The 25,506-nt window shown below is 49.6% G+C and overlaps 2 protein-coding genes across 2 annotated transcripts; both read right to left on the bottom strand.

Annotated features, from left to right (window-relative positions):
- Nucleotides 1-418: 418 nt before the first annotated feature.
- TUT1 (terminal uridylyl transferase 1, U6 snRNA-specific) lies at nucleotides 419-15,992 on the bottom strand (the record flags this gene model as incomplete). Its single annotated transcript, XM_079707736.1, has 9 exons — nucleotides 419-1,608; nucleotides 1,979-2,071; nucleotides 2,254-2,364; nucleotides 2,515-2,624; nucleotides 3,202-3,671; nucleotides 4,952-5,052; nucleotides 5,237-5,552; nucleotides 13,851-14,167; nucleotides 15,911-15,992. 9 exons carry the CDS (start codon nucleotides 15,990-15,992, stop codon nucleotides 458-460), a joined length of 2,751 nt encoding a protein of 916 aa, XP_079563862.1. The 3' UTR covers nucleotides 419-457.
- A 1,499-nt stretch (nucleotides 15,993-17,491) lies between these two features.
- Nucleotides 17,492-25,418, bottom strand: MTA2 (metastasis associated 1 family member 2; the record flags this gene model as incomplete). Its single annotated transcript, XM_079707577.1, has 18 exons — nucleotides 17,492-18,275; nucleotides 18,501-18,643; nucleotides 18,749-18,867; nucleotides 19,200-19,289; nucleotides 19,486-19,714; nucleotides 19,981-20,120; nucleotides 20,237-20,334; nucleotides 20,497-20,555; nucleotides 20,675-20,749; nucleotides 20,853-21,041; nucleotides 21,215-21,314; nucleotides 21,496-21,598; nucleotides 21,875-21,992; nucleotides 22,177-22,240; nucleotides 22,374-22,491; nucleotides 24,089-24,182; nucleotides 24,564-24,631; nucleotides 25,391-25,418. 18 exons carry the CDS (start codon nucleotides 25,416-25,418, stop codon nucleotides 18,110-18,112), a joined length of 2,001 nt encoding a protein of 666 aa, XP_079563703.1. The 3' UTR covers nucleotides 17,492-18,109.
- Between the last annotated feature and the right edge of the window lie 88 nt (nucleotides 25,419-25,506).

The raw sequence follows: 25,506 nt of genomic DNA, 5'->3' as shown, positions 1-25,506 counted from the left end.
CCACGTCCTGTCACCCCGGAAGGGCTGACAATTCAATGGATGGGTCGCCCTTTACCCACGCTCAGATCTGAACCCAATTTAAGAACAGGATGAATTCTATTAAGTGAGAGAATGAAAAACCCTGAATCCAAATTTCAAGCCCTGTCACCATTCGTAACTCTGGGCAGTAAGGTAAATGTGGAAGCAAACTTGGTACTTCTCAGGTGCCGCTCAAGCCACCCACCCAGCACTCCATCTTTCCAGAACTCTACTGAGTGGGTCCAGGTGCCAGACACACACTCCTCCTGGGCTCTGAAGGAAACATACTGAGAGGCCTATTTTAGGGTGGCAAGAGAGGGTACCTGTGAGAGGCTGCATGAAGCACTGGGGGAAGGAGGATTATTACCAGGTGGAAATTAGCAGAAACTAGTGTTTATTATTAAACTAGCAGCTTTATTGCCCTTTAGGGTCCCCATCTTCACTTGAGCAGGTTTCGAAGTGCTTGAGGGAGGAAAACCTGTAAGAAATGATGGAGATCAGGGAACAGGCCTTGAGAATCCCGGAGTGGGGTCACAGTGAGAGTCTGGTCAGCCTGGGAGACAGACACCACGAAGGTCAGGAGTGGCTCAGCCCCTGGCGCCTGTTCAGTACTGCTCAGGCCTCTCAGCTGCCGCGTGACCCGAGCTTCAGTTGCCAGCCACTCTGCTCCTGTGCCAGCACCAGCTCCAACTCCTTCCTTGATTTGCTGCTGCAAGCGTCTTCGGGCACGCCGCCGCCCCTGCCACACTCGGTGGCACAAGGCACAGCGCCAGCCCACTGAGGAGAGCGACACCCCCTCCCCTGCCTCGGCCTGAGACCCTTCTCGGGCTGCCTCAGGTCCTCTGGGCCCCTGTTCAGCCAGCGCTGCGGGGGCTGACTGCCCCTCTTCTCCAGTGCCTAGATGCTTTCCGGTCACCGGGGCCAGCTCCCCTGGCTGCCCAGGGCTCCTCATGGCCCAGTCTTGCACTGACTCTCCAGCCTCTATCGCCATTTCTTCCACCCCATCTTCACCGTGGCCCCCTGCACGTCCCTGCTGTTCCTCCTGGCCCCCCTCACAGCTTTTTTTCTGTCCGTCTAGTTTCAATCTTTTGCTTGTCCCTCCCTGGGGAGGCTCCCCAGTTCCACCTCCCTCTGACCGCAGTCTCTTGGTTCCCTGCTCTATATGGCACCCCAAAGCCTCCTGTAACACCTGGGCCAGGGCAGCAGTGAGCTGGGTGAAGGGAGCGGGGGGTAAGGGGATGGGTGTTGCAGACAGCAGGGAGCTGGGGGAGCTGGGCTGCAGAAGGGGAAGCAGCCCCCAGTCCCGACCCCGGGAGGAACGGCACTGGTACTGGAGGCTTCGGCAGTAACTGGCTGCTGCTTGGCAGCAGTTCTGTAGCCGCCCGACCACCCGGCTGGTCACATTGGCTGCCACATTGTGACTCAGGTCAAAGGGGTCCTGGAGGTTCATGGGACCGAGGCGCAGACCCTCCCAGAGATCAGAGGGCAGGCCCCCTGCCACAGGCAGTGCCCGACCCTCCCGCAGGGACAGCAGTGAGCCACGAAGATCCCAACAAGAGACGCAGGAGAAGAACTGGGCCAGCAGGGAACCTGGAGGAAGAGAAAGACCAGGGAGAAGGGCTCACTTGGAGGCCAGAAGTGAGATCAGCCCTGTGCCAGAGCCATTCCCTTAGCTGGACTTTCTTTTTCCCTCCCAAGTGGCTCAGAAGAGTGCTAGAGCCAGGCTCCTCTCATCCCTATAAACAAGAGGTCAGACCTCTCTCCCGTGGTGCCCCCAGATACTGCCCCTTCCCCTTGCCAGCAGCATGACCTTGGGCAAGCCAGTTAATTACTCCAAGGCATGGTTTCTTCATCTGTTAAGTAGCAATAACAATATTAGCTATCCCACGAGGTTGCTGTGTGCCAGTAACTGTGTCATTAGCACCATTTATTAGTCCTCTCCCAGCCTCCCCAAACTCACTCAGGGGCTCCTTATTGGTGCTGGGCTCCAGTCTCGAGGCATCCCTGGGAAAACTACAGTCCCAGCCATCAACCTCCACCTGTTCGCCCTCACCTATGAAAGTAAAAAAGGTGAGGGTGAGCCTGGAAGCAGGAAGATTAAGGGGGGGCGGGGGAGGGTGGATATGGGAGTGATAGCAGAGATCTCATTCTCAGGGAAGCTCAATATGTCTAAGTGAGAGGAGGAAGAGAGATGAAGCTCACGAGACAGAGCGGGTGGAGGCTGGGCTACTGTACCTGCTTTCTGGGTGAGCTGGGACACAGTGGGCAACACAGGAGGGTCCCTGGTCTGAAGGAAATAGATCACGAGCAAGGTCAGGGCGTAGTTATTGAGAAGCGGGCCACTCCCTGGGTAAATAATCAATTAATTCCGGTTAGATTAGAGGCGGTTCTGAGCCCCTCCTTGGCAGTTTTCGCAACCCCGGTCCTTCTCTCCCTGAGTCCCTGCCTTTGCCCCGACACGAACAGAGCCCCAAGTCGGTCCTGATTTATTCTCACCTGACAGCCCTCGACCCTGAGCCCAGCAGCGCAGAGTGTACACAAGGGGCCGTACTCGCCCATCCAGCTCAGAGCAGAGGCTCAGGAAGCGGGAGTTATGCAGGGCCAGCCTGGGACAGAGCGGGGGACAAGGGTGTTAGGGCTCAGGAACCTACCACCCCCAGCTCTCATTCCAGGCTTGTGTAATGGGGGCCAGATGGAAGAAGGCCAACAGAGGGTTTCCCGAGGAGTTTTCTGACATGGTCTGGAGAGAGTATGTACAAAAGAACATCAAATGTGTCTGGGAAACACGACATCCTATAAATGTCTTAGACAGTTACAGAGCATGTTATTGTAAGACTGATCAGAGCCTTTACTATGCAAAAAAGATAGGAAGGGAGGGAGAAGGAGGAAAGAGGAAGTGGGGGAGAGGGAGGGAAGGGAGAAACCCGCCTGTGTTTAACTCAGCATTTCCCAATGCTAAAACTTATTCACCATGGATGGAACTCTTTCCTAAATCCTTAAAAACAGTATCCCAAGAAACACACTTTCCAAACACTGAAATGAAAGCCAGACATGAGATGAGCATCAGAAAGAGAGACAGGACCAAATAAGGACAACCTCAAGGCTCAGCTGGTGCAGGGCACCCTCCTCAACCTCCCCAGAGTGCCCATCTGGCCTTCCCTGCCGCCCCCCAAACAAAGGTACCGGTTACTGAGGGAGACGTCACCGTGGAGACCTGAAGGCCGATGGCAGAACTTGACCACAGGGCGTCGGGCAGAGGGCACAGTTTGGACTCGGTACGCTCCAGGGACACAGCCCCGAAGAATGGATCCCACCAGCTCCAGCATGGCTCCCCCTTCCGCTTTCTCCCCCTTCAGGGCCTCTGCCAGTTCCATGGCCTTCCCCAGGTCCCCCTCTCCCCGGTCCTCCTGCAGTGGCGAGGATGGAGGCAGGGACTGGGGAGAGGCGAGGGTCTCAGAGGCCAAAGCAGAGTCTGGAGTCTGGGGTGCCAGGGAGGAGGAAGGGACTTCACAGTCCAGGGCTTCCGAGTCTTGGGGAGAAGCTGGAGGCTGTGAGTCTGGAGGGGAGGCTGGGGTGCAGGCCAGGGCTTGAGGATCCAGTGGGGATGCAAGGGCCGAGTCCAGGGATGGAGATTCTGCGGGCTTTGGGGCTGGCTGTGGATGGAAACGAGCTGAGTAACTGCCTCACCTGTAGTCCCCTAACCGGGGAACATTCCATCCCTAAGATATATCTATTACTGCTTCTCATGTGCCAGGCCCTATTCTAAAGGCTTTATAAATATCAACTCATTTAACCTTCACAAGCCTTTTTAAAAATTAACCTCTTAGGGCTTCCCTGGTGGCGCAGTGGTTGGGAGTCCGCCTGCCGATGCAGGGGACACGGGTTTGTGCCCCGGTCCGGGAAGATCCCACATGCCGTGGAGCGGCTGGGCCCGTGAGCCATGGCCGCTGAGCCTGCGCGTCCAGAGCCTGTGCTCCGCAACGGGAGAGGCCACAACAGTGAGAGGCCCGCGTACAGCAAAGAAAAAAAAAATTAACCTTTTAATGCCATAAAATGAACGGTCAGTATTTTACAAAAACGTTATTGTCATGAAAAACAAAAAAAGGCAGAGGAACCGTTCCAGATTAACTAAGACTAAAGAGGGAATTCCCTGGTGGTCCAGTGGTTAGGACTCCAGTGCACTTCCACTGCAGGAGGCACGGGTTCCATCCCTGGTGGGGGAACTAAGATCCGCAAGCTGTGAGGTGCAGCAAAAAAAACCAACAAAAAACTTTTGTGGGCGAGAGGTATATGGGAACTCTGTACTTTCTTTTTTTTTTTTTTTTTTTTTTTGCAGTACGCGGGCCTCTCACTGTTGTGGCCTCTCCCGTTGCGGAGCACAGGCTCCGGACGCGCAGGCTCAGCGGCCATGGCTCACGGGCCCAGCCGCTCCACGGCATGTGGGACCCTCCCAGACCGGGGCACGAACCCGCGTCCCCTGCATCGGCAGGCGGACTCTCAACCACTGCGCCACCAGGGAAGCCCGGAACTCTGTACTTTCTGCTCAATTTTGTTATGAACCTAAAACAGCTCTAAAAAATAGTCTATTTAAAAAGTAATGACCCTTTCCTATTCCCAAGGCAGGATCTGTACATTAATGTTAGAAACACAGATAAGCAAAAACATAACCCATTATCTCCCCGAATAAGATATTATACATGCTATTTTGCAATCTGACTTTTTTTCCTGTTACAAATGCCATTTATCCCATGTTGATTCATTTTATCCTATCCAATATCCATACACATTCACATTTCTCCAATTATAATAACTCTTTCAGGCAGGTCCTATTACCCCATTTTATAGATGAAGAATTAAGGCACGAGAGGTCAAGTGTTTGCCCAGACATGACCATTTCCACTGACTCTTCACAGCTGCCTCCATGGTCACATACCTGGGGCTCGTCCAAGTCCCCCAGATCCAGGAAGAGGTCAAGATCACAGCCATGGACGTCAAAGCTGTTTATGGAAGAGCCAAAAGGATGGACCACACAGCCTGGGTGCCGAGCAGAGAATAAAGGTCAAGAGACACTGCAGGGAGTAAGTGGTGGAAGAACAAAATGGGGCACAAAGATGGAAAAGCAGGCAAATGAACACCACTAGCTTAGGGAGGACTGGGGATGCAAACACAGGGGAGGAAGGACAGGAAGGGCTCAGACACAGTGAGGGAGGTGACTCACCAGGGAAGAACTCTGTGAAGACCTCCTGCACCAGGGCCACCACGAGGCTCCGAAGCTGCCGCTCAGCCTCAGACAGCTCCCTCAGCCCCACGAGCTTCAGCATTTGTGCCTCCACGTCCGGGGCCTCCGCTAGTGCTTTTGCCAGCTGGTGACTGTCGGGGGCCACTCCTTTGGGGGACTTGGAGGCTGGGCTCTGGAACTCTTTCTGCTCCCGTGGCCGGACCCTCAGGCGATGTCCTCCCAAGCTGTGCTGGGGCTGTGAGAGGACAGCTTCCCGGGCACCCATGTCCCCCATCTCCACAATGGCAAACACTCCCTGTCAAACCACAACAGGGACAATGATGATGGTTTTAGAACCCAGAATCCAAACACATGGTCTGACAGTGGGTGAGAATCTTTAAACTGGGGACCACCATATAAATTGGGAAATTTGTTTGCTGTTTTGATAACATCAGAGAACATATTTATTTATTTAGGCCACGCCTCGAGGCTTATGGGATCTTAGTTCTCCTACCAGGGATTGAACCTGCGCCCTCAGCAGCGAAAGCATGGAGTCCTAATCACTGGACCGCCAGGGAATTCCCACCAGGGAACATATTTAGAAAAGCAATTATCTCCTTCACTCAAATTGCATGCATTTTATTCTCACCCAAGCCTGCCTCTGAAAAACCTCATTTTACCTATTTTATAAAACCCCAGTCTTCCCAATGACATTTCACTGGTAATACTATCACTCATGCCCTAACTTTTCCTGCTTTAATTAGACTCTTTTAATATTAACAATCCATGTAATGATCACTGTGTTACGCATAAATCTAAACACATAAACCCTATCTTCAACGAACTTACCAGCAATATGACAGCAGTGCTGCTATGATTTGGTTGAGTTTAATGATATTCATTGGGTCATTTTTTTTAAGGTAAAACGTTAGCAGGAGCAGAAAAAATATAACTGCTCTGGCAAAAGGCCATATTTTTTTTATATTCTCTTCAGTGGTAAAGCTAGAACCTCATCCTGCTTATACAAAGGTACTCTCTACAGTAATCAAGACAGTGTGGTACTAATGACAAAACTTTAGTTAGACTCACTAAGAAAAAAAAGAGAGAAGCCTCTGATAAATAAAATCAGAAATGAAAGAGGAGAAATAATAACGGATACCACAGAAATACAAAGGGTAAGAGAATATTATGAATATGAAAAGCTATACACCAACAAACATACAAAGGGACAACCTAGAAGAAAGGGACAAATTCTTAGAATCACACAACCTTCCAAGACTGAATCATGAAGAAATGGAAAACCTGAATAGACTGATCACGAGTAAGGAGACTGAAACAGTAATCAAAAAGTTTCCCAAAAAACAAAAGTCCAGGACCATCGAAGACTTAATACCTATCCTTCTCAAACTATTCCAAAAAATTGAAGAGGAGGGAACGCTTCCTAACTTTTTTTTTTTTGGCGGCGGGGTACGCAGGCCTCTCACTGTTGTGGCCTCTCCCGTTGCAGAGCACAGGCTCCGGACGCACAGGCTCAGCGGCCATGGCTCACGGGCCTAGCCGCTCTGTGACATGTGGGATCTTCCCGGACCGGGGCGCGAACCCATGTCCCCTGCATCGGCAGGCAGACTCTCAACCACTGCGCCACCAGGGAAGCCCCCTAACTTATTTTTACAAGGCCAACATCACCGATACCAAAACCATACAAAGACAGCACAAAAAAAGAAAACTATAGGCTAATATCTCTCAGGAACATAGATGCAAAAATGTTCAACAAAGTATTAGCAAATCCAATACAATAATACCTTAAAAGGATCATACACCACCATCAAGTGGGATGCAGGGACGGTTCAACATCCGTGAATCAATCAACAAGACACATACTTTAACAAACTGAAGAATAAAAATAGGATCATCTCAGTAGATGTAGAAAAAGCATTTGATAAGATTCAATACCCATTTATGATAGAAACTCTCAATAAAATGGGTAGAGAAGGAATGCACCTCAATATAATAAAAGTCATATATGACAAACCCATAGCTAACATCATACTCAATGGTGAAAATCTGAAAGCTATCAGGAACAAGACAAGGATGCCCACTGTCACCACTCTTATTCAAAACAGTATTGAAGTCCTAGCCAGATCAATTAGACAAGAAAAAGAAATAAAAGGCATCAAATTGGGAAGGAGAAGCAAAACTATCACGATTTGCAGTTGACATGACCTTATATATAGAAAACCTTAAAGACTCTACCAAAACCCATTAGAAATAATAAATGAATACAGTAAAGTTGCAGGGTACAAAAATCTGTTCTCTTCCTATATGCTAACAATCAGCTAGCAGAAAGAAAAATAAAGAAAACTATCTACGATCACAACAAAAAGAATAAAATACCTAGGAATAAAATTTAAGGAGGTGAAAGACATATACACTGAAAACTATAAGACACTGTTGAAAGAAACTGAAGAAGACACAAATAAATAGAAAAACATTCCATGCTCATGGAATGGAAAAATTAACATTGTCAAAATGTCCTAAGGCAATCTACAGGTTCAATGCAATCCCTATCAAAATCCTAAGGACATTTTTCACAAAAACAGAACAAAAAATTCTAAAATTTATAGGAACCACAAAAGACCCCAAATAGCCAAAGCAATCCTGAGAAAGAAGAACAAAACTGGAGGTATCACACTCCCTGATTTCAAACTATATTACAAAATCATAATAAGCAAAACAGCATGGTACTGGCAGAAAAACAGACACACAGATCAATGGAACAGAACTGAGAGCCCAGAAATAAACCCACATGTATATGGACTATTAATTTACAACAAGGAGCAAAGAACATACAATGGAGTAAGAACAGTCTCTTCAATAAACAGTGTTCAGGGCTTCCCTGGTGGCACAGTGGTTGAGAGTCCGCCTGCTGATGCAGGGGACACGGGTTCGTGCCCCAGTCCAGGAAGATCCCACATGCTGCAGAGCGGCTGGGCCCGTAAGCCATGGCTGCTGAGCCTGCGCGTCCGGAGCCTGTGCTCCACAGCGGGAGAGGCCTCAGCAGTGAGAGGCCCATGTACCGCAAAAATTAATAAATAAACAGTGTTCAGAAAACTTGACAGCCACATGCAAAAAATGAAACTAGATCACTATCTCACATCACACACAAAAATAAACTCAAAATAGGGCTTCCCTGGTGGCGCAATGGTTGAGAGTCCGCCTGCCGATGCAGGGAACGTGGGTTCGTGCCCCGGTCCGGGAAGATCCCACATGCCGCAGAGTGGCTGGGCCCGTGAGCCATGGCCGCTGGGCCTGTGCATCCGGAGCCTGTGCTCCGCAACGGGAGAAGCCACAACAGTGAGAGGCCCGCGTACCGCCAAAAAATAAATAAATAAAATAAAATAAAATAAACTCAAAATAGATTAAAGACTTGAATGTAACACTTGAAACCATAAAACTCCTAGAAGAAAACACAGGCAGTAAGCTCTTTGATACTGGTCTTAATATCTTTCTAGATATGTCTCCTCAAGCAAGAGAAACAAAAGCAAAAATAAACAAATGGGACGACATCAAACTAAAAAGCTTCTGCACAAAAAGGAAACCATCAATAAAATACAAAGACAACCCACCAAATGGGAGAAGATACTTGCAAATGATATATCTGATAATGGGCTGATATCCAAAATATATAAAGAACTTATACAGCTCAACCAAAATTTTAAAAACAAAAAGACTGGACTTCCCTGGTGGCACAGTGGTTAAGAATCTGCCTGCCAATGCAGGGGACATGGATTTGAGCCCTGATCCGGGAAGATCCCACATGCCGCGGAGCAACTAAGCCTGTGCGCCACAACTACTGAGCCTGTGCTCTAGAGCCCGCGAGCCACACTACTGAGCCCACGTGCCACAACTAATGAAGCCAGCGCGCCTAGAGCCCATGCTCCACAACAAGAGAAGCCACCGCAAGGGAGAGTAGCCCCCGCTTGCCGCAACTAGAGAAAGCCCGTGCACAGCAATGAAGACCCAACACAGCCAAAAATAAAAAGGTTAAAAAAAAAACAAACTACAATGAGACATCACCTCATGCCTATTATAATGGCTATTATCAAAAAGGCAAGAAATAAGTCTTGGCGAGGATGTGGAGAAAAGGGAACCCTCGTGCACTGTTGGGAATATAAAGTGGTGCAGCCGCTATGGAAAGCTGTATGGAGATTCCTCAAAAAAATTAATACTAAAATTACCATTCAATCCAGCAATTCCACTCCTGGGTTATTATACAAAGAAAATGAAAACGCTAATTTGAAAAGATATATGCACATACATATATGTATGAAATGAAAGAGGAGAAATAATAACGGATACCACAGAAATACAAATACAGTATGACCACGGAGCACATCACCACTGCAGCATTATTTACAACAGCCAAGGTATGGAAACAACCTAAGTGCCCCTGAATGGATGAATGGATAAAGAAGATGAGGTGTATATATAAAATAGAATATTACTCGGCTATTAAAAAAAAAATCTTGCCATTTGCAATAACATGGATGGACTTTGAGGGTATTATGCTAAGTGAAATGAGTAAGACAAAAAAAGACAAATACCATATGACTTCCCTTATATATGGAATATAAAAAACAAACAAAAAACAAAATAAATGAACAGGGACTTCCCTGGTGGTCCAGTGGGTAAGACTCCACACTCCCAGTGCAGGGGGCCGGGTTCAAGCCCTGGTCGGGGAACTAGATCCCGCATGCATGCCACAACTAAGAAGTTCGCATGCTGCAACTAAAAGATCCCACGTGCCTCAACAAAGATCCCGCGTGCTGCAACTAAGACCTGGCACAGCCCAAATAAATAAATAAATAAATAAACAAACAGTTTTTTAAAAAATAAAGTACTATATATACCATAAAAACATCTATCATGGGCTTCCCTGGTGGTGCAGTGGTTGAGAGTCCGCCTGCCGATGCAGGGGACACGGGTTCGTGCCCCGGTCCGGGAAGATCCCACATGCCGCGGAGCGGCTGGGCCCGTGAGCCATGGCCGCTGAGCCTGCGCGTCTGGAGCCTGTGCTCCGCAATGGGAGAGGCCACAACAGTGAGAGGCCCGTGTCCCGCAAAAAAAAAAAAAAAAAAAAAAAAAAAAAAATCTATTAAATAGATAAATAAATAAATAAATAAAGGAACAAACCAAACAAACACATAGATACAGAGAGGAGGAGTGATTATCAGAGGGGAAGGAGCAGAGCAAAATGGGTAAAGGGGATCAACTGTATGGTGATGGATGGAAACTAAAGTTTTGGTGGTGACCACGCTGTAGGGTATACAGAAATAGAAATATAATGTTGTACACATAAAATTTATATAATGTTACAAACCAATGTTACCTCAATTAAAAAAAAATTTTTTTTTGGCCGTGCCGCACACCTCGCGGGATCTTAGTCCCCTGACTAGGGATTGAACCCAGGCCCCGACAGCCAAAGCGCTGAGTCCTAACCACGGTACCACCAGGGAATTCCCAAACCATTTTTTAATTAAAAAAAAAAAGACAGTGTGGTACTGGCATAGAGACAGACATTCAGGACATCCCTGGTGGTGCAGTGGTTAAGAATCCGCCTGCCAAGGCAGGGGACAAAGGTTCGAGCCCTGGTCCAGGAAGATCCCACATGCTGCAGGGCAACTATGCCCACAAGCCACAACTACTGAAGCCCACTCTCCTGAGCCCATGCTCTGCAACAAAGAGAAGCCACCGCAATGAGATGCCTGTGCACCGCAATGAAGGGTTAGCCCCCGCTTGCCACAACTAGAGAAAGCCCGTGTGCAGCAAGGAAGACCTAATGCAGCCAAAAATTAATTAATTAATTATTTTTTTTAAAAAAAGACAGACATTCAGATGAAGAGAATGTAATTGAGACTCCAGAAATAAACTCGTACATCTATGACCAACTGACTTTCAACAAAGGTGTTAAGACCATTCAATGGGAAAAGAACAGTCTTCTCAACTGGGATAACTGGATAACCACATGTAAAAGAATGATGTTGGACCCCTACCTCACGCCATATACAAAAATTAACCAGGGGGATGGCTTCACCAGCACACAGGCCTGAATCACAATTGGAAAAGGACAGATAATAGGTTCACAGTTTCTTTTTGGGGTGATAAAAAACATTCTGGAATTAGATCATATGATGGTTGCAGAATCTTGCAAATATACTAACAACCAGTGAATTATATATCTTAATAATATATAACATCAATTGACAATACAAGGCGGGGGAAGAAAACGGGGTCCCCTGTCTACCCTCACTTCTACCCTATGTCAAACAGCACAAAGAACCAAAGTGAAACTACGGAGAAAGGCAGTCACTTGGGCCTGCCCAAGCGAATCTTCTGATTCTGAGGAATCACACAGCTCAACAGACTGCAGTGCAACACCAAATTTGCAGCCGGAGCCCCAGTTAGCAATTAGGTGTCTCTTTGCCTGGCCTTGTCTGTGTGCACGTATTTCTCTCAAGAACTGCACAAAAGGCATCAGGGAGGGCGGGATAAGCAGATTCAGAAGGACGTGTCCCCGCCATTTTTCTCCTCTCAATACCAGCATCCCCATCTAGAGCCACTATTTACCGAGGTCTTTTTTTTTTTTTGCAAGTTTTTTTTTTTAGGCCGCGCTGTGTGGTATGCAAGATCTTAGTTCCACGACCAGGGACTGAACCCGTGCCCCCTGAGGGCTTATTATTAACCGAACAGTTCATGTAAGCTATCTCGAAGTCTCGTAAGATTCCTACAACAAGGTATGTATTATTATTCCCTTTTTACAAATTAAGCAGCTGAAACTCAGAGAGGTTAAGTAACTTGTGACTGCCTCCCAAGCAGGGACTCCCCCAAACCTCCAACTTCCCCAGTGATGATCTCAAGGAAATGTTGTGGAGATTAAATAAGACATACAGTACTTAGCATATAATTGGTACATAATAACTGCTCCATAAAAATTTTAGTCATTATTGTTATAATTATTGATAGAAGCCTCAAAAACTTGAGGTTTAAGTTCAGGAAAAGATCTTTCTTTACAATTGAAATAAATATGAACAAAAGGGGTGGCATTGAGCTTTCTGAAGAAGTCACCTGGGACAGACACTGCCAACTGCCCACCCAATATACATTCTCCCATCTTCCTTATTAAAAGAACCCTGCTTTTTGCTCAGAGGGACAAAGTGCCCAGCTAAAAAAAACTTCATTTCCCAGGCTTCCCTGTAGCTAGGAGTAACCAGGCGATAGACAGAGTTCTGGACAATGAAATATAAGGAGATGTCTGCTGAAGAGGCCTCTGAGAAATATTTGCCTGGGAAATAAAGAAACCGGGGGAAGGGATCAGACTCAGATGACCCTAGCCTTTGATGGTCTGCCCTTCAACCTGCTGCTGCTTCTTGCTGGAAGATGTGGAACCAGCATAATCACAACTATGAAGTGAGAGCCATATGCCAATAATGACAGAGCAGGAAAACAGTAAAATCTTGGATGGCCCAGGTCTGGACTTCTTGTTATAAGAGAACCATTGAACCCTGTTTGTTTAAACCATTGTGAGTCAGTTGCTTAATGCAATTTCTAAGAAAAACAGACCCCACGGCGTGGTAAGAGAAGACCTGGGCTGCTAAGTAGATTTGGGATCATCTAAGCCCACAAAACCAGAGTGTAGCCTCAGAGCTACAATATGACCACGGAGCACATCACCACAATGGCAAACTTCTTCCAGGGGACTAGAGAGACTCTGACAAAAGGTCGGCATGGAAGCAAGACAAAAAGGACCACAAAGAAAAAGTCTGTTTGTCTTGCATTGTCCAGAGGACAGGGTGTTCTGACCGGATGACCTCAGTACCTTTCAGCATAATTTAATAAACTGCTAGCTGGTTTATCAACCAGTTTCTTGAAGGGTTAGGATAGATCTCCCAATGGTGTGGTCTTAAAGCACCCACTTCGGGCTTCCCTGGTGGCGCAGTGGTTGAGAGTCCGCCTGCCGATGCAGGGGATGCGGGTTCGTGCCCCGGTCTGGGAGGATCCCACATGCCGCGGAGCGGCTGGGTCCGTGCGCCATGGCCGCTGAGCCTGCGCATCCAGGAGCCTGTGATCCGCAATGGGAGAGGCCACAGCAGTGAGAAGCCCGCGTAACGCAAAAAAAAAAAAAAAAAAAAAAAAAAAAAGCACCCACTTCACTGTAGTAGTTACTCATTTAATTGTCTACTTCCTCCACTAGACTGTAAGGTCTGTGCAAGCAGGAACCATGACTACCCTATGCACTACTCAGAATGCAGTTCTAAGCAGTGCCTAGTACAAAGTTAGCAGCTAATAAATATTTGGCAAATAAAAGACTGATTGAATAAATAAATGACCAACAAGTTCCCCAATGACTAATTCTGACGAACTGATAAAATCCAAGCAGGGGTGGGGGGCGAGGGTGAGAGACTCACAAAGCTGGACTAGCCCAAGTACTGGAGTGTCCACCAAGGGCAAGCCACACTAGGAACCAGCAGAAACAGGCTGCTGGTCTCCCTCCCCCATTTCTTTTGGTGTGTAGGACACCTGACTCATTCTTTACTCCCAGAGCCACTCACTCTACCTTGTCCTTGTCCATGACAACACTGGCCACGGGTCCAAATGCCTGGAAGTACTCAGAGAGCTGAGTAGAATCCACATCCCGGGGAAAGCCACTGACAAACACGCTTCGAAGTCCCTGGGCCTTTCGAGCAGCTCGTAGTTCTACCAGGTGCCGGTGCTTTCGGCCTCCCAGGTGGGCCTCTAGGCTGGGTCCTGCAAAGACAAACGTGAGGACAAAAACATCCGAACTGCTCTTCAGTGTACCTACCCCAACTTTGTTCTCGGCATACCTAGATCCTACTGATTCTGACAAAGTCCTGGCTCCTTGCAGCTTCCTCTCTTGTCCATTTGTCTATATAAAGCATTTTTTTTTTTTTTTTTTTTTTTTTTTTTTTTTTTTTTTTTTTTTGTGGTACGCGGGCCTCTCACTGTTGTGGCCTCTCCCGTTGCGGAGCACAGGCTCCGGACGCGCAGGCTCAGCAGCCATGGCTCACGGGCCCAGCCGCTCCGCGGCATATGGGATCCTCCCAGACCGGGGCACGAACCCGTATCCCCTGCATCGGCAGGCGGACTCTCAACCACTGCGCCACCAGGGAGGCCCTATATAAAGCATTTTAAGTGGTTCCCAGGAGAACTGGCTGTACACAAGTATTTCTTTTTTTTTTTTTTTGACAGAAACGCATTTCCTTTTTTTTTTTTTAATTTCTTTTTTTTTTTTTGGCTGCACTGGGTCTTCGTTGCAGTATGCGGGCTTCTCATTGCAGTGCCTTCTCTTGTTGTGGAGCGCAGGCTCTAGGCGCACAGGTTTCAGTAGTTGTGGCACGTGGGCTCAGTAGCTGTGGCTCGCAGGCTCTAGAGCGCAAGCTCAGTAGTGGTGGTGCACAGGCTTAGTTGCTCTACGTCATGTGGGATCTTCCCGGACCAGGGCTGGAACCTGTGTCCCCTGCACTGGCAGGCGGATTCTTAACCAGTGTGCCACCGGGGAAGCCCCACAAGTATTTCTTAAACCATCTACAAGTGCTAGGTAAAGCCACACCTGCACACTGTAAAGAAATTAACAGGTAACTTATCTAGGTCATTTATAGAAGGACTAAATAAATCAGGACCCTAGACTATTTCCCATTTATCATTTCTGGGTATAGTATAGAGATTACAAGTGCAGGATCAGAAGTCACACTACCCAGAATCAAATCCCAGGTCTGTCAAGCTGTGCGAAATCTTGGGCAACTTACTTAACCTCGCTGTTCATGTCTCCTGAGGTATAAAATTGAGATAATAATAGTACCTACCACATTCATATTATTCATATACAGCACTTGCCTGAGAGTCTGGTACATGGTGAATGCGGGAAAACTTAGCTGATTTTTAAATTTTTATTACATTTTGAGTCAGCTGCTTGATGTCACCAGTGTATATGTGGGGCCAGAGAAGACTATCCTGGATTTCTGGCTTGCCCTATTGGACAAGTGGTAGTGCCATTCACAAAGGAAAAGAATGAAAGATCATGTTCAGGGGAGATTATGATTCCAGACTTCAAAAGTGGAATATGAGGTTTCATTGAGACTCCTGCGCTGTCACAAAAGGACCTTGTCTCCTTTTCCAAACCCACGTTCCCAACATGCATACCATGTTACTTCACCCATCTCTGCCTTTGGGAAGCCCCTCTGTAGGGCTTCCCTCACTTTACTACTACCTTCTCTGTGACCCTGCAGCTTTCCAAACACATCTATAGGGTACTGAAATTGTCTCCATCTCTAGGTGGTGAGCTCCTTCATCTCTAAATCCCCTCTCCCCGCGCTAGAGCCCAGCGGAGTAGCAGGCACAAACGTAATATCCAACAGATGACGGTTAAAGAGGAAATAAAATAACGAGACTTCTGTCGTCGAGATTTCGGATACTGGGAAGCTGGGGTGTAAGGTGGTGGGACTCTCCCCCACTCTGTAATCCCTTCGGACAGCGGAGAGAAAACGGAGGTGAGACCCTACCAACCGACTTGGCAAGAACTATGACCTATAACCCTAACTTTCGCTAGGGCCCAAAGACGAAAGCCCATAAACACCCCCCTCACTAGCCACCGCTTACGGTTGGCCGTAGTGACGTGGCAGAGGCAGCAGCGGAAACCCCCGCGAGGCAGCGGTTCGACATCCGAATCCGCCGCAGCCATCACAACTGTCCGGTACTAACAAAACGCAACCACTTCGGCCACAACCGGAACTCACTTCTACAAATTGCAACACGCTGGGAAGCAACTTCCGCCCGTCCGATAGGAAGTGACGTAACCGTCGCCCAATCGCAAGGTACACTCCTCCGAAAACCGAGCTCTTTCCGCTCAAGGTTCCGTTTCCAGCCCGACTTAAGTCTCTACCAGCTTTAGGAATACCATCTACGATGCTTATCTGCATGCGGTAAGCCCATTGGTGTGCTCTGAGCTGTTCAGACGTTGATTGGCCCAAAGGTCGTGAATATTCATAAGGCAGCCACAGAGTGTGCCGGGTTTCTTGCCGGGCCCTCGGCTAGACGGCAAGCGGTTTCCCTGCTGGGTGGTTGAGAGCAGGCTGTGTCCTCCTTCAAGGGGCAGTAGAGACTGTATCCTCAACCCCATATTTACCTAGTGAATAAAGGCGGATCCTCCACGAAGCCCGCACTGTCCCTAAACTCCCAACCTCCTCAGGGCTGTTACCCTTTCCCTCTGCCGTCGGTCCTCTCCCAGAATGGGAGTTCTGCGACCTCTTCCTAACCCTGGTTGGGGAGCTCTGCCCCCACCGGGCACCTGCCGGACTCCACGGGCTACAGCCAGATCGCCTCTCTTCCGCGTTAGCGGGCTGCGTGGGGTGCACCCACCAGGAGCCAGAGCCACCGGCCCACTTAAAGGCATTTAGCGGAAACTGCTATGGTGGCAGCTGAGTGAAGACACTGGAGGGTGCTGCTTCCTCCTAGACTGTTATAGTGGTCAGTTCCGCCCGACACTACCGAGGTGTTGGCTCAGGCCAGGGTGGGAGTAAGAGAGCTAGGGAGGCCCCAGGGACAAGGACCATGAGATGGAGGGGCCTATCAGCTGGGCTAAGCAGCTCCTGCTGTGTTTGATCAACTCACAGCTTTCCACAGCTTCCGGCTGTGGAAAGAGCAGCGGACCTGAGGCAGACATCTCAGGATCTAACCTTGAGCAAGTCACAACTGCTGAGGCTTTTCCCCATCTCTAAAGAAAGTGCTCAAGGAGCACACAGTAGACTTAACTTCTCGTTCTCTCCTAAGGTGCTCCTCTTGTTGGGGCCAGCTCAAATGTCTAATCTGTCTCCCAAACTTAAAAAGAGAGGAAACAGCACTAGAGTGGGCCCCAATATCAAGGCAGTTGCTGAGGCTGCCCTTGGGGATCCTTGAAGCAGCAGTCTGTGCAAATACACCACAGAGCTAGGTGATATGATCCTACAATACACCCCAAAGTGGGCTACATCCTGTTCTGGCCTCTAACAACTCCCAGAATCCCCTAAGTAAAAAGGAGGGGGGAGTAAGAGTTAGGAAATAAAGAAGCACCTTCACACACACACACACACACACACACACACACACACACGCATGCACACGGCAGAGAATAGCTGAGCCAGGAGGAGCTGAAGAAAACAGCTTTTTATTTGTTACTATAAGAACCAATTACAGAATCCAAGGTTAAAAAAACAGACAAAAGGTCTTTATTTCTGAGAACTGGCGTACAAAAGGCAGAGGGGACAAGGGGAGGAAAGGAAAGAGCGAGCATAGGCTGGGGTTGATACCAGCTTGGGGACCTCAAACTCCAATTAGGAAAGTCCGGACACCGGACAGGAAGAGAAACCCTCAATTAGAAAAAAAAAAAAAAAAAAAAAAAAGACATGGCAGTCATGGCAGTGCACGCCCCCCCTCCCCCAACCAGATACCACCACCTGATATCTGTTTACTCTTCCCCTCCCCATCCCTTCACAAAGGGAGGCAAATTTTTAAAAAAATTTAAAAACCCTCCCCCCAAAACTGTCCAAGACAACTGTGGGTCCTATCCCCCCAAAACAGGCTAGGTTCCCACAATGGGCCAGTTCCTGCAGTCTGCCCTCCACCACCAGGCACGGAGAAGCACTGGAAGGGGACAAGCCTCCAAGTGCTAACACCAGAGGGCGTCCAACCCCTCCAAGGACACACTCACTTGCTCCCTCCCTCCTTCACTCCTCATTCCCTTTGATACTAAAGGGAAGGGAGGCTAGGTGCCCTGTGCACCCACCCTCTAGCTTTCAGCCCACCTCCCTTCCCCACAGATGCTCAATCTTCCAGGACAATGGGCTCACTGGTGCTGGCAGGATGTGAGGATGGAGGAAGAGGGACTGGGGGCCGCACTGCTATCAGTGGTGGCTTCACCTTCAGGGGCAAGTTGGGCCGGCGGGCAGCTCGCCGCATTTCCAGGTGAGTCAGAGCCTTCCGCAGGGCTCTGGCCAAGAAGAGAAGAGGACAATAAAAAAAAGCAAAGACCTTCGAGATGAAACCCCACATTCCACTACAATTCCACCTTCCAGCCCATTCCTTCCTAACATCCCCACCCTGCACCCAGTCTTCGTGGAGCTGGTCTTGCTCAGATACTCCTTCCTATTTCCTTTCCCATATCCACCAATCTAGGTTGTCAACCTCTCAGCCCCTCCCATGGAGGGCTCCCTACCTGGTATCTTTTGTGGCCACAAACACCACAGGATTGGGTGCATCAGCTGGGTTTAGTTTCTGACGCTTGGCTGCTGGCTGTGAGCTTGAGCGAATCCCTGAGGCCAGAGGCCTTCCATTGGCAGAGAAGGGGACTCCTGCCATCTGGAAAAGGATAGGGCAGCACAATGCGAGAGGGGACTCTCAGACACCTATCAGATATGAAAGCCCACCCAACTCAACCTGGCCCACTCCAGTCTGTCAACTCACAGTCTCATAGGCCCGTTTCACCATGATGCCCCCCAGTCCCCGGTTCTGGGTCAGCTGGTTTCTGTTGATCGGTGTCTTGGTACCCCGAGGTGTTTTTGGTTTCAGAGGTGCCTGGGCCACTGTCAGGGAAAAAAAAGAAAGGAAACCTTAGAGGACGTTCACACTTTCTCTTCTGTATGCATCCCCAAAAGCAGTGATGGGGGAGGGGTCTGGAGAGTAATCACCAGTATTTCAAAAGTCACACGAGTATGATCTTATCAATCAGTATATAGTTATACTGGATAGCATGTGAAAAATAACATTTTTAACCTACAAAAGTACAGTCTGTTAGACTAAACCTCTTTGGACTCAATGGGAAAGAAAAAAGCAGGGGAAGAGAAGGATCTTGATGATAAAAGGACCGGGAGCCGGACACCACCCTAAAGGTTCCCCATCCTATACCCACCCTTACCCAGATCTTTGACGATAGTTGCCAGGGGGAGCCGCACCAAAGGGTGAATCTTCAGTGGAGTCTTGGCAGCCTTAGGGAGTCGAATGGAGCCTGGAGAACAAAGATGAACACTTTTGAAGGGGCTTCCCTATTCAGGCCTCCTCTGGGGCCAGGAACCATGCCTAACCTCGTAACGAATCCTTGTGGCCTACTAGCCTTACTACTGTCCTTAAACACCCAGAGAAACACTGGTCTCTGGCCAGAGCAACCCCAAACCTGCCACCAGCCCCAGCACTCCTGCCCTTACACTCTGCCTTGATGGCATTGGCATTGATGGGGGCATAAGGTCGTCGGGCAGCCCTCCTCGGTTGTAACAGGTCCCTGCACATGCGTCTGGCAAGACGGGTCAGCTTCGTGGTCTGGAGCAGGAATGTTTGCCTGTTCTTAGCCAGCAGCTTGGCCCGGTTGGCGCTGGTCGTATAGGGGGAGAGACTTTGGGCTTCGGGTCTGGATAAATGACCCCTCGAGTGTGGCTCCTGGAAGAAGGACATAGGAAAAGGAGGAGAACAGTCAGTCACCAAGGCTCCCTTCTTCCATTCTTGATGGAGGGTCTTTTACTCCTGCCTGATCTCTTTGCTGCCATCGCGACCTGCCTGGCTCCCCAACCACTGTCTAGTACCACCCCACCCCCACCCCAGTCAAGCCATCACCTTACTGGAGCTGGGTGTTGTGGCCTTCGCTTAAAGCTCACATCAATTAGCTTACTGCTCTCCCCAACCTGTCCCTCATCATCCATCCTTACTGTGGTGCCCCGAGCAGCCCCCTCAAGCTGGGTTGGGGTCTTCAGTCCCCCGTACTTCTTCCAGTAGATCCAACAGGAAGCACAGAGGCGGCACTGCATGTTGGGTGGGCCCCAGGCATACCACTGGGCAGACTGTGTGGCTGCAGGAGCATGGAGAGGAGGGAATGGTCCGGAGGCCACCTGAGCCTCTCAGGTTGCTGGGTCAGAGCAAACGCCCGGCTCACCCCCGGCATCCCTATCCCTCCCTGGAACTCACTGTGGCAACTCTCACAAGTCAGGCCCTTCTGGAATCCAGCCCCATTCATGCCAGGTTTTGAGCCCACAGAGATGATCTGGTTAGGGTTTGGTTTGGTGCTAATGGGGGAGAAACCAGGAAGTGGTCAAGGAAAAGAATCCACTTCCACTTTGTCTCTATAACTTGACCGCGTCTCCGGCCCACCCCCCAATCACTTAGGAAAGCACAGGTTAGGGGCAGAGAAGGGAAACATGCCTGTCTCCCCTACCCATCACACTTACTAGGTGGGGATGTAGACTTGTTTTAGTTTGCTGTCTGCTTCAGCAGCTTTCAATCTTTTCTGCAGGAAGGAGAAAAAGTAAAAAGGATCAGAGCATCTCAGCAGGGAGGATGTCATCAACTTCAAAGGCAGAGGTGAGCAGGAGGCCTCTGGTCCAGCCTCCCCAGCCCAGACCTTACCTGCTGAATGTATCGGTCTGTGGTTTTCCACATGTAATAAAATTGAACTATGCTGGCCAGTGACTTCCAGGGTAGCTGAGGAGGCACAAGGAAGAAGGATGAGCTGCTGTCTGGCCCCTGGTCCTGGTTCCCTCACCTGTCACCTCTTCCACCTCTCCTCCTAGCCCCATCCACTTACAAAGTCCTGGCGAATATCATTGAAATCCTTCCCGTACTTCTCCAGGGCCTCCTCAAATAGCATAGCCTCTGAGGCTGACCATTCCTCCATCTCATCCCGACACAGCACCGGGCCCCCCTGGGGCACCAGGGTCGACATGGCCTTAGCCAGGTCGTAGCCGTTCCTTTGCAATGTATCCATGGCGTGAAACTACAGGAGAGGTGGGAAACAATGATGATGACCTGAAACCCTCAGCACCACTCCTCTGTTGCTCTTTAAGTACTCCCACTCCCTCAGAGATACCCTCCTCCCTGCAGAGTCCCAAGGCTCTGCAGGTCCCCACAAAGCCCAGCCTACCCAACTACCCACCAACTTCTGCTCACCAGAGTGATATCTCGGGAAGCAGCGGCTGCACTCATGTGCAAGCTTGGCTGCCGAATGGAGCTGCTGCAATCTAGGGCTCTTGCGAAGGTCCCCACAGCTCTAAGGGGGGGAGTGAGAAGTCAGGGAAAGCAGAAAGCGCGAGTGGGCTGAGGAACCAAGCCAGATGAGAAAAAAGGACAACACCCAGGCCAAAAATAAATAAAGTCCATCTCTACGAACATGAATCAGAACCATGTCCACACCACCCCCAGCCCATCTGCCCCATCCACCCACCGCTCACCGGGCCACCACGAGAAACTGATCAATCTGCCGGTCTGTGAGAGGGTTGTCTGGATCCCAAACTTTCATCTCCATCTTCTGTTGGTTCCGATTATCAGATTCTCCTGGGGAATGGGGAAATGGTATCATCGGGGAGGATAATAGATGTCTTGACAAAATAACACCTCGTCTCCTCCTTGGATTCTGTCAGCCACCTCAACTCTCAGACTTCTCTTCCCAATGTGCCCATTTGCCCCTTTCCAGTTCCTAAGGTCCCATTCTGCCAGGTTCACAACACAGAGCCATGCAGACTGTGTACCACACAACGCCAGGGCACACCATTCAGAGACTCTGACGTTACACAACCCCGTAGCCATAATACAGTGTCTCCTGCTGCATACCCTCTGCCAGGCGATCTGGGATCTCAGCTTGGTATTTGCAACCAACTCGAATCTCCCCCTGATCAGCTAGAAGTGTCTTCTGCACAGGGTCAAACACCAGTGAGTAAAAAAAGCAGTCCTGGAGATGGAAAGAGAGAAGGTAAGCAGGGCAGCAGTCCTCATAGGCAGGGGGCAGTGGGGTGTATCCAGAGTTCCCAAGACAGGCAGCCTGTCAACCTGTACCTCATCCCAGTCAGACTTTCTTCTTGCCTTTCGGGGCAATACCCACTTCCCTCCCTCTTCTCCCGACACCTCTTTCTCACCTCCTTTTCCAGGTACTGGCTCAAGATATCTGTCTCATTCAAGAGGGTCACACTGCATTTCCCCCTACAGGAGAGAGGTCAGAAAACCCTGGGTGAGGTCCTCATTTCCTCTGTACAGCAGCTCCAATACACTAGTCCCTCCTTTCCACCTTCTAGATAAGTGCATGCAGGCCACAGTGGCCCTGATTGTCCTATACCTTATGTGAGTGGCTGGTAACGATTCGAATTGCCGAGAAAGAAAAAGCTCCCGGTGCTTCAGTTGATGTCGCTGCTGTTCCGACACCCCTGGCTGCTTTGATTCCTCCTCAAACTCCCCTGGGAGATTTAGGAGGAAGACGCCGAGTCAGAAAGTAATTCAGAAAGAAGCCACCTTAGAACCTCTAACCCAGGGAAAATATTTCCTGTCTCACTTGTTTTCCTCATATTCCCTAGACACCTGCCTCTCACACCACCAGCTTTCCCTCTTAGCTTCCCCACCCCCACCCCCGTTACAGATACTCCCAACTCTCCATCACTAACGAATGTTCTTAGGGAAGAACTGCTGAGAGTACAAAGACTGCCACAGAAACACATCACAGACCCAGGTGCCAGTGCTCAGGCACCACTCATACAGCAGAGATCTGCTCACATGAGACCCAGCAAGAATATCCCACTCTTGCTAAACTAGCCTGGGGTCCAGAAATCCAAATTAAATAAATAAATAAAAGCACCACACAGGAGTATGGTTACCAGTTCCTCTTTGCAAATTTCAGGAGACTCTGCTCTTAAACGTCACATGCAACCCTAACTATCCCTTGTTTTCTACTTGGCTAACAATCGTTTGTTTGTGGGGCTTTCAAGGACAGTACCTCTCAAGCCAGTGCCAACACCTTCCTCCCCAAGGAGCTGCAACTTGCCCTGAAACCTTGGTGGAAAGGGTTAACTTGGCTGGGTGCCAACCAAACAGGGAGGGGGCCAAAGAGCCACAGGCCCAGGCTCATTGGTGCATTGTTCCCAACCTCAGGGAGAAAGGGGGGTGTGCGGTAGGCTCCACCCCTCGCCTGTGTGCTCCGGAAACCCTGCCCTAAGGCAAGGGGGACCACACCCCCCACACCCTTTCTGATTGGACAAGGCCAAGGTCAGCCCCTGCCAGATGGGACTGGAAACCCCAGAGGGCTGGAGAACTTGGTAGGCCCAGGTCCTCATTAACCCCTTCATATCCAAGGCCCAAAAAAGCCTAAAATGAGAAAAATAATTTAGGAAGAAAAAGAGGAAGGGGAAAGAAAGCCAAAGTAGAAAAAGAAAAAGAAACTAAGGGAAACAGAAGAATATGTATCTGAAAAGATGATGAAAGCATAAAGAGAAGTAGGAGAGGGCAAAAAGAAAACGGAAAGATGTAAAGTGGAGCAAAGGGGAAGCCAGGATAGGTGAGAAAGAGGAAAAGTGCAATAAAACTTTCCTGGCTTCCTATTTATTCTCTCCCACCCATGTATCCTCACCACCTCATGGCCACAAAAACAAAAAAACAAAAAAAACCTGCTTCCCTGTTACGCAGGCTTCTAAATACGATCTCTTCCTCTTCACCTGACCTTCACAGTCACCACCCATTGTCCCAACATAACCAAAACTGACCCCCAAGAGTCCTGCTTCTCTAAAGCTCCTCATCATCCCCTATTTAAATACTATCATCTCTTAAATACACACTCACATACAAGCCAAATTCTGGCTTTCCTTATCATGGCCTCTCCACCCTGCTTCCAACCCAACGGGTAAAAACAGGCCTCCCTCTGCAGACCAGGCATTTACCACCCCCCAAACTCACACCCCTGCCTTGGGCATGCTACCAAGAGAAACACCTGCAGAGACATGCGCGGGCTTCAGATCATGGGCAGGAGGAGACAGGGGGCCGGGGGTGGGGTACAAAGACACTTACTGGCATTACTATCAGCCAGGCTGTTGAGGCTACTAGAAATGTCCCTTCGCCGGAAAAGGCACACAACCTTTGCCTCCACGTTTCCATTTGCAGTCTAAGGAGAGAAAAAATGGTGGTGTAAACTAATCATTTGAAAGTGGAAGTGCATAAAGAAGAGACTAACAACAGTGGACAAGTGTAAAGGATGTAAGAAAAGCCCAAGAAATTATGAATCAAGAGATTTACATTTAAGGACAGACTTCCAAATCCCTTTCCTTGGCCCCCAAGAGACAGAATAGCAAAGTTCCCACTAAGCTTTCAATAGCCTTTCCTGAATGTGGGGAATGAATGAATAAATGAATGAATGAATATGAATGGGTAATTAGGATAGGGTTTGTGTTATCTCTCTCTCTCTCTCCCTCTCTCTCTCATTCACCTGAACTTAGAGACCTCAAAAGAAAGAGGAGGTTGGTGGGGGGGACTCTGCTCCACTCACCTTGTTGAGCTCTTCAATCCTTCTAACCAGGTAAGGATTGCTGGAGGAGTTCTCAAAATAGACGTAATCTGTAGGAGGGGGTGGGGAAGAACCGGGAAGATCAGAGGAGTAGATGGGCAGAGCCGAGCACCAGGGTGGGAGGAGCGAAAGCAGGCCCGAGTAGACCAAAAGGAGATAAGGGTCTAGGTCTAGGTAGAGAGGACGCTGAAATGTGGAAATGGAGAGACTAACAGAAAATAAGGGAAGGATGCCCCACCCTCCACCCCTGATCACTTAGTTCTAAAATCAGATCCTTCACTCAAAAGTGAGCCTTCAGGAGGAGACAAGAAGCAGGGGGTTCCCCAGCAGTCCCCACGACTCAGCGATGGAGTTGCATCCCAGTCTGGGCCAAGCGAGCAATTGTTCAGTCCTGCGCAGGGCCCCCACCTTTGCGAACCGAGGCGCACAATAACGCCTGGGAAGAGGAAACCTCCCAACGGCTCCCCCGCAGGTGGCAAAGCGGCCGCCCCGGCCCTCCGCGCCCCCTGCCTGCCCTGTCAATTCCTTCAGAACCACTTTCCCAAGCCCACTCCGCGACACCGGCGACCCCAGACTCAGCCCCGCGACTGCCGTCGGGCCGCCCGAAGCCTCTCCGGGAGTCTCGGTGCTCAGCCGAGTCGCGATCCCCGCGCCCTCCCTCCCTGTGCTCCCGGTTCCGGTTCCGGTCCGCGTTCTGGACCACGCCGCCCCAAACGCGGCTCCCCGCGCCACCAGGTGCCGAGCTTCTCCGATCCCGGCCCCCAACCTCTCCCGCCCCGGGCCCCGCAGCCCCTACGCCCGGTACTTACCCCCCACTCGGTACATGTTGGCCGCCATGGCCGTTCCCGCCGCCGCCTCCGGCCGCACAAAGGGGTCCGGGAGGCTCACTGGGGCAGGGCTCGAAGCTTAGCCCGGAGCGCGGGGC

This window comes from Hyperoodon ampullatus (genome assembly GCF_949752795.1).
Source record: "Hyperoodon ampullatus genome assembly, chromosome: 7".
Lineage (NCBI taxonomy): Eukaryota > Metazoa > Chordata > Mammalia > Artiodactyla > Ziphiidae > Hyperoodon > Hyperoodon ampullatus.
This window is presented reverse-complemented; position numbering and strand designations above follow the sequence as displayed.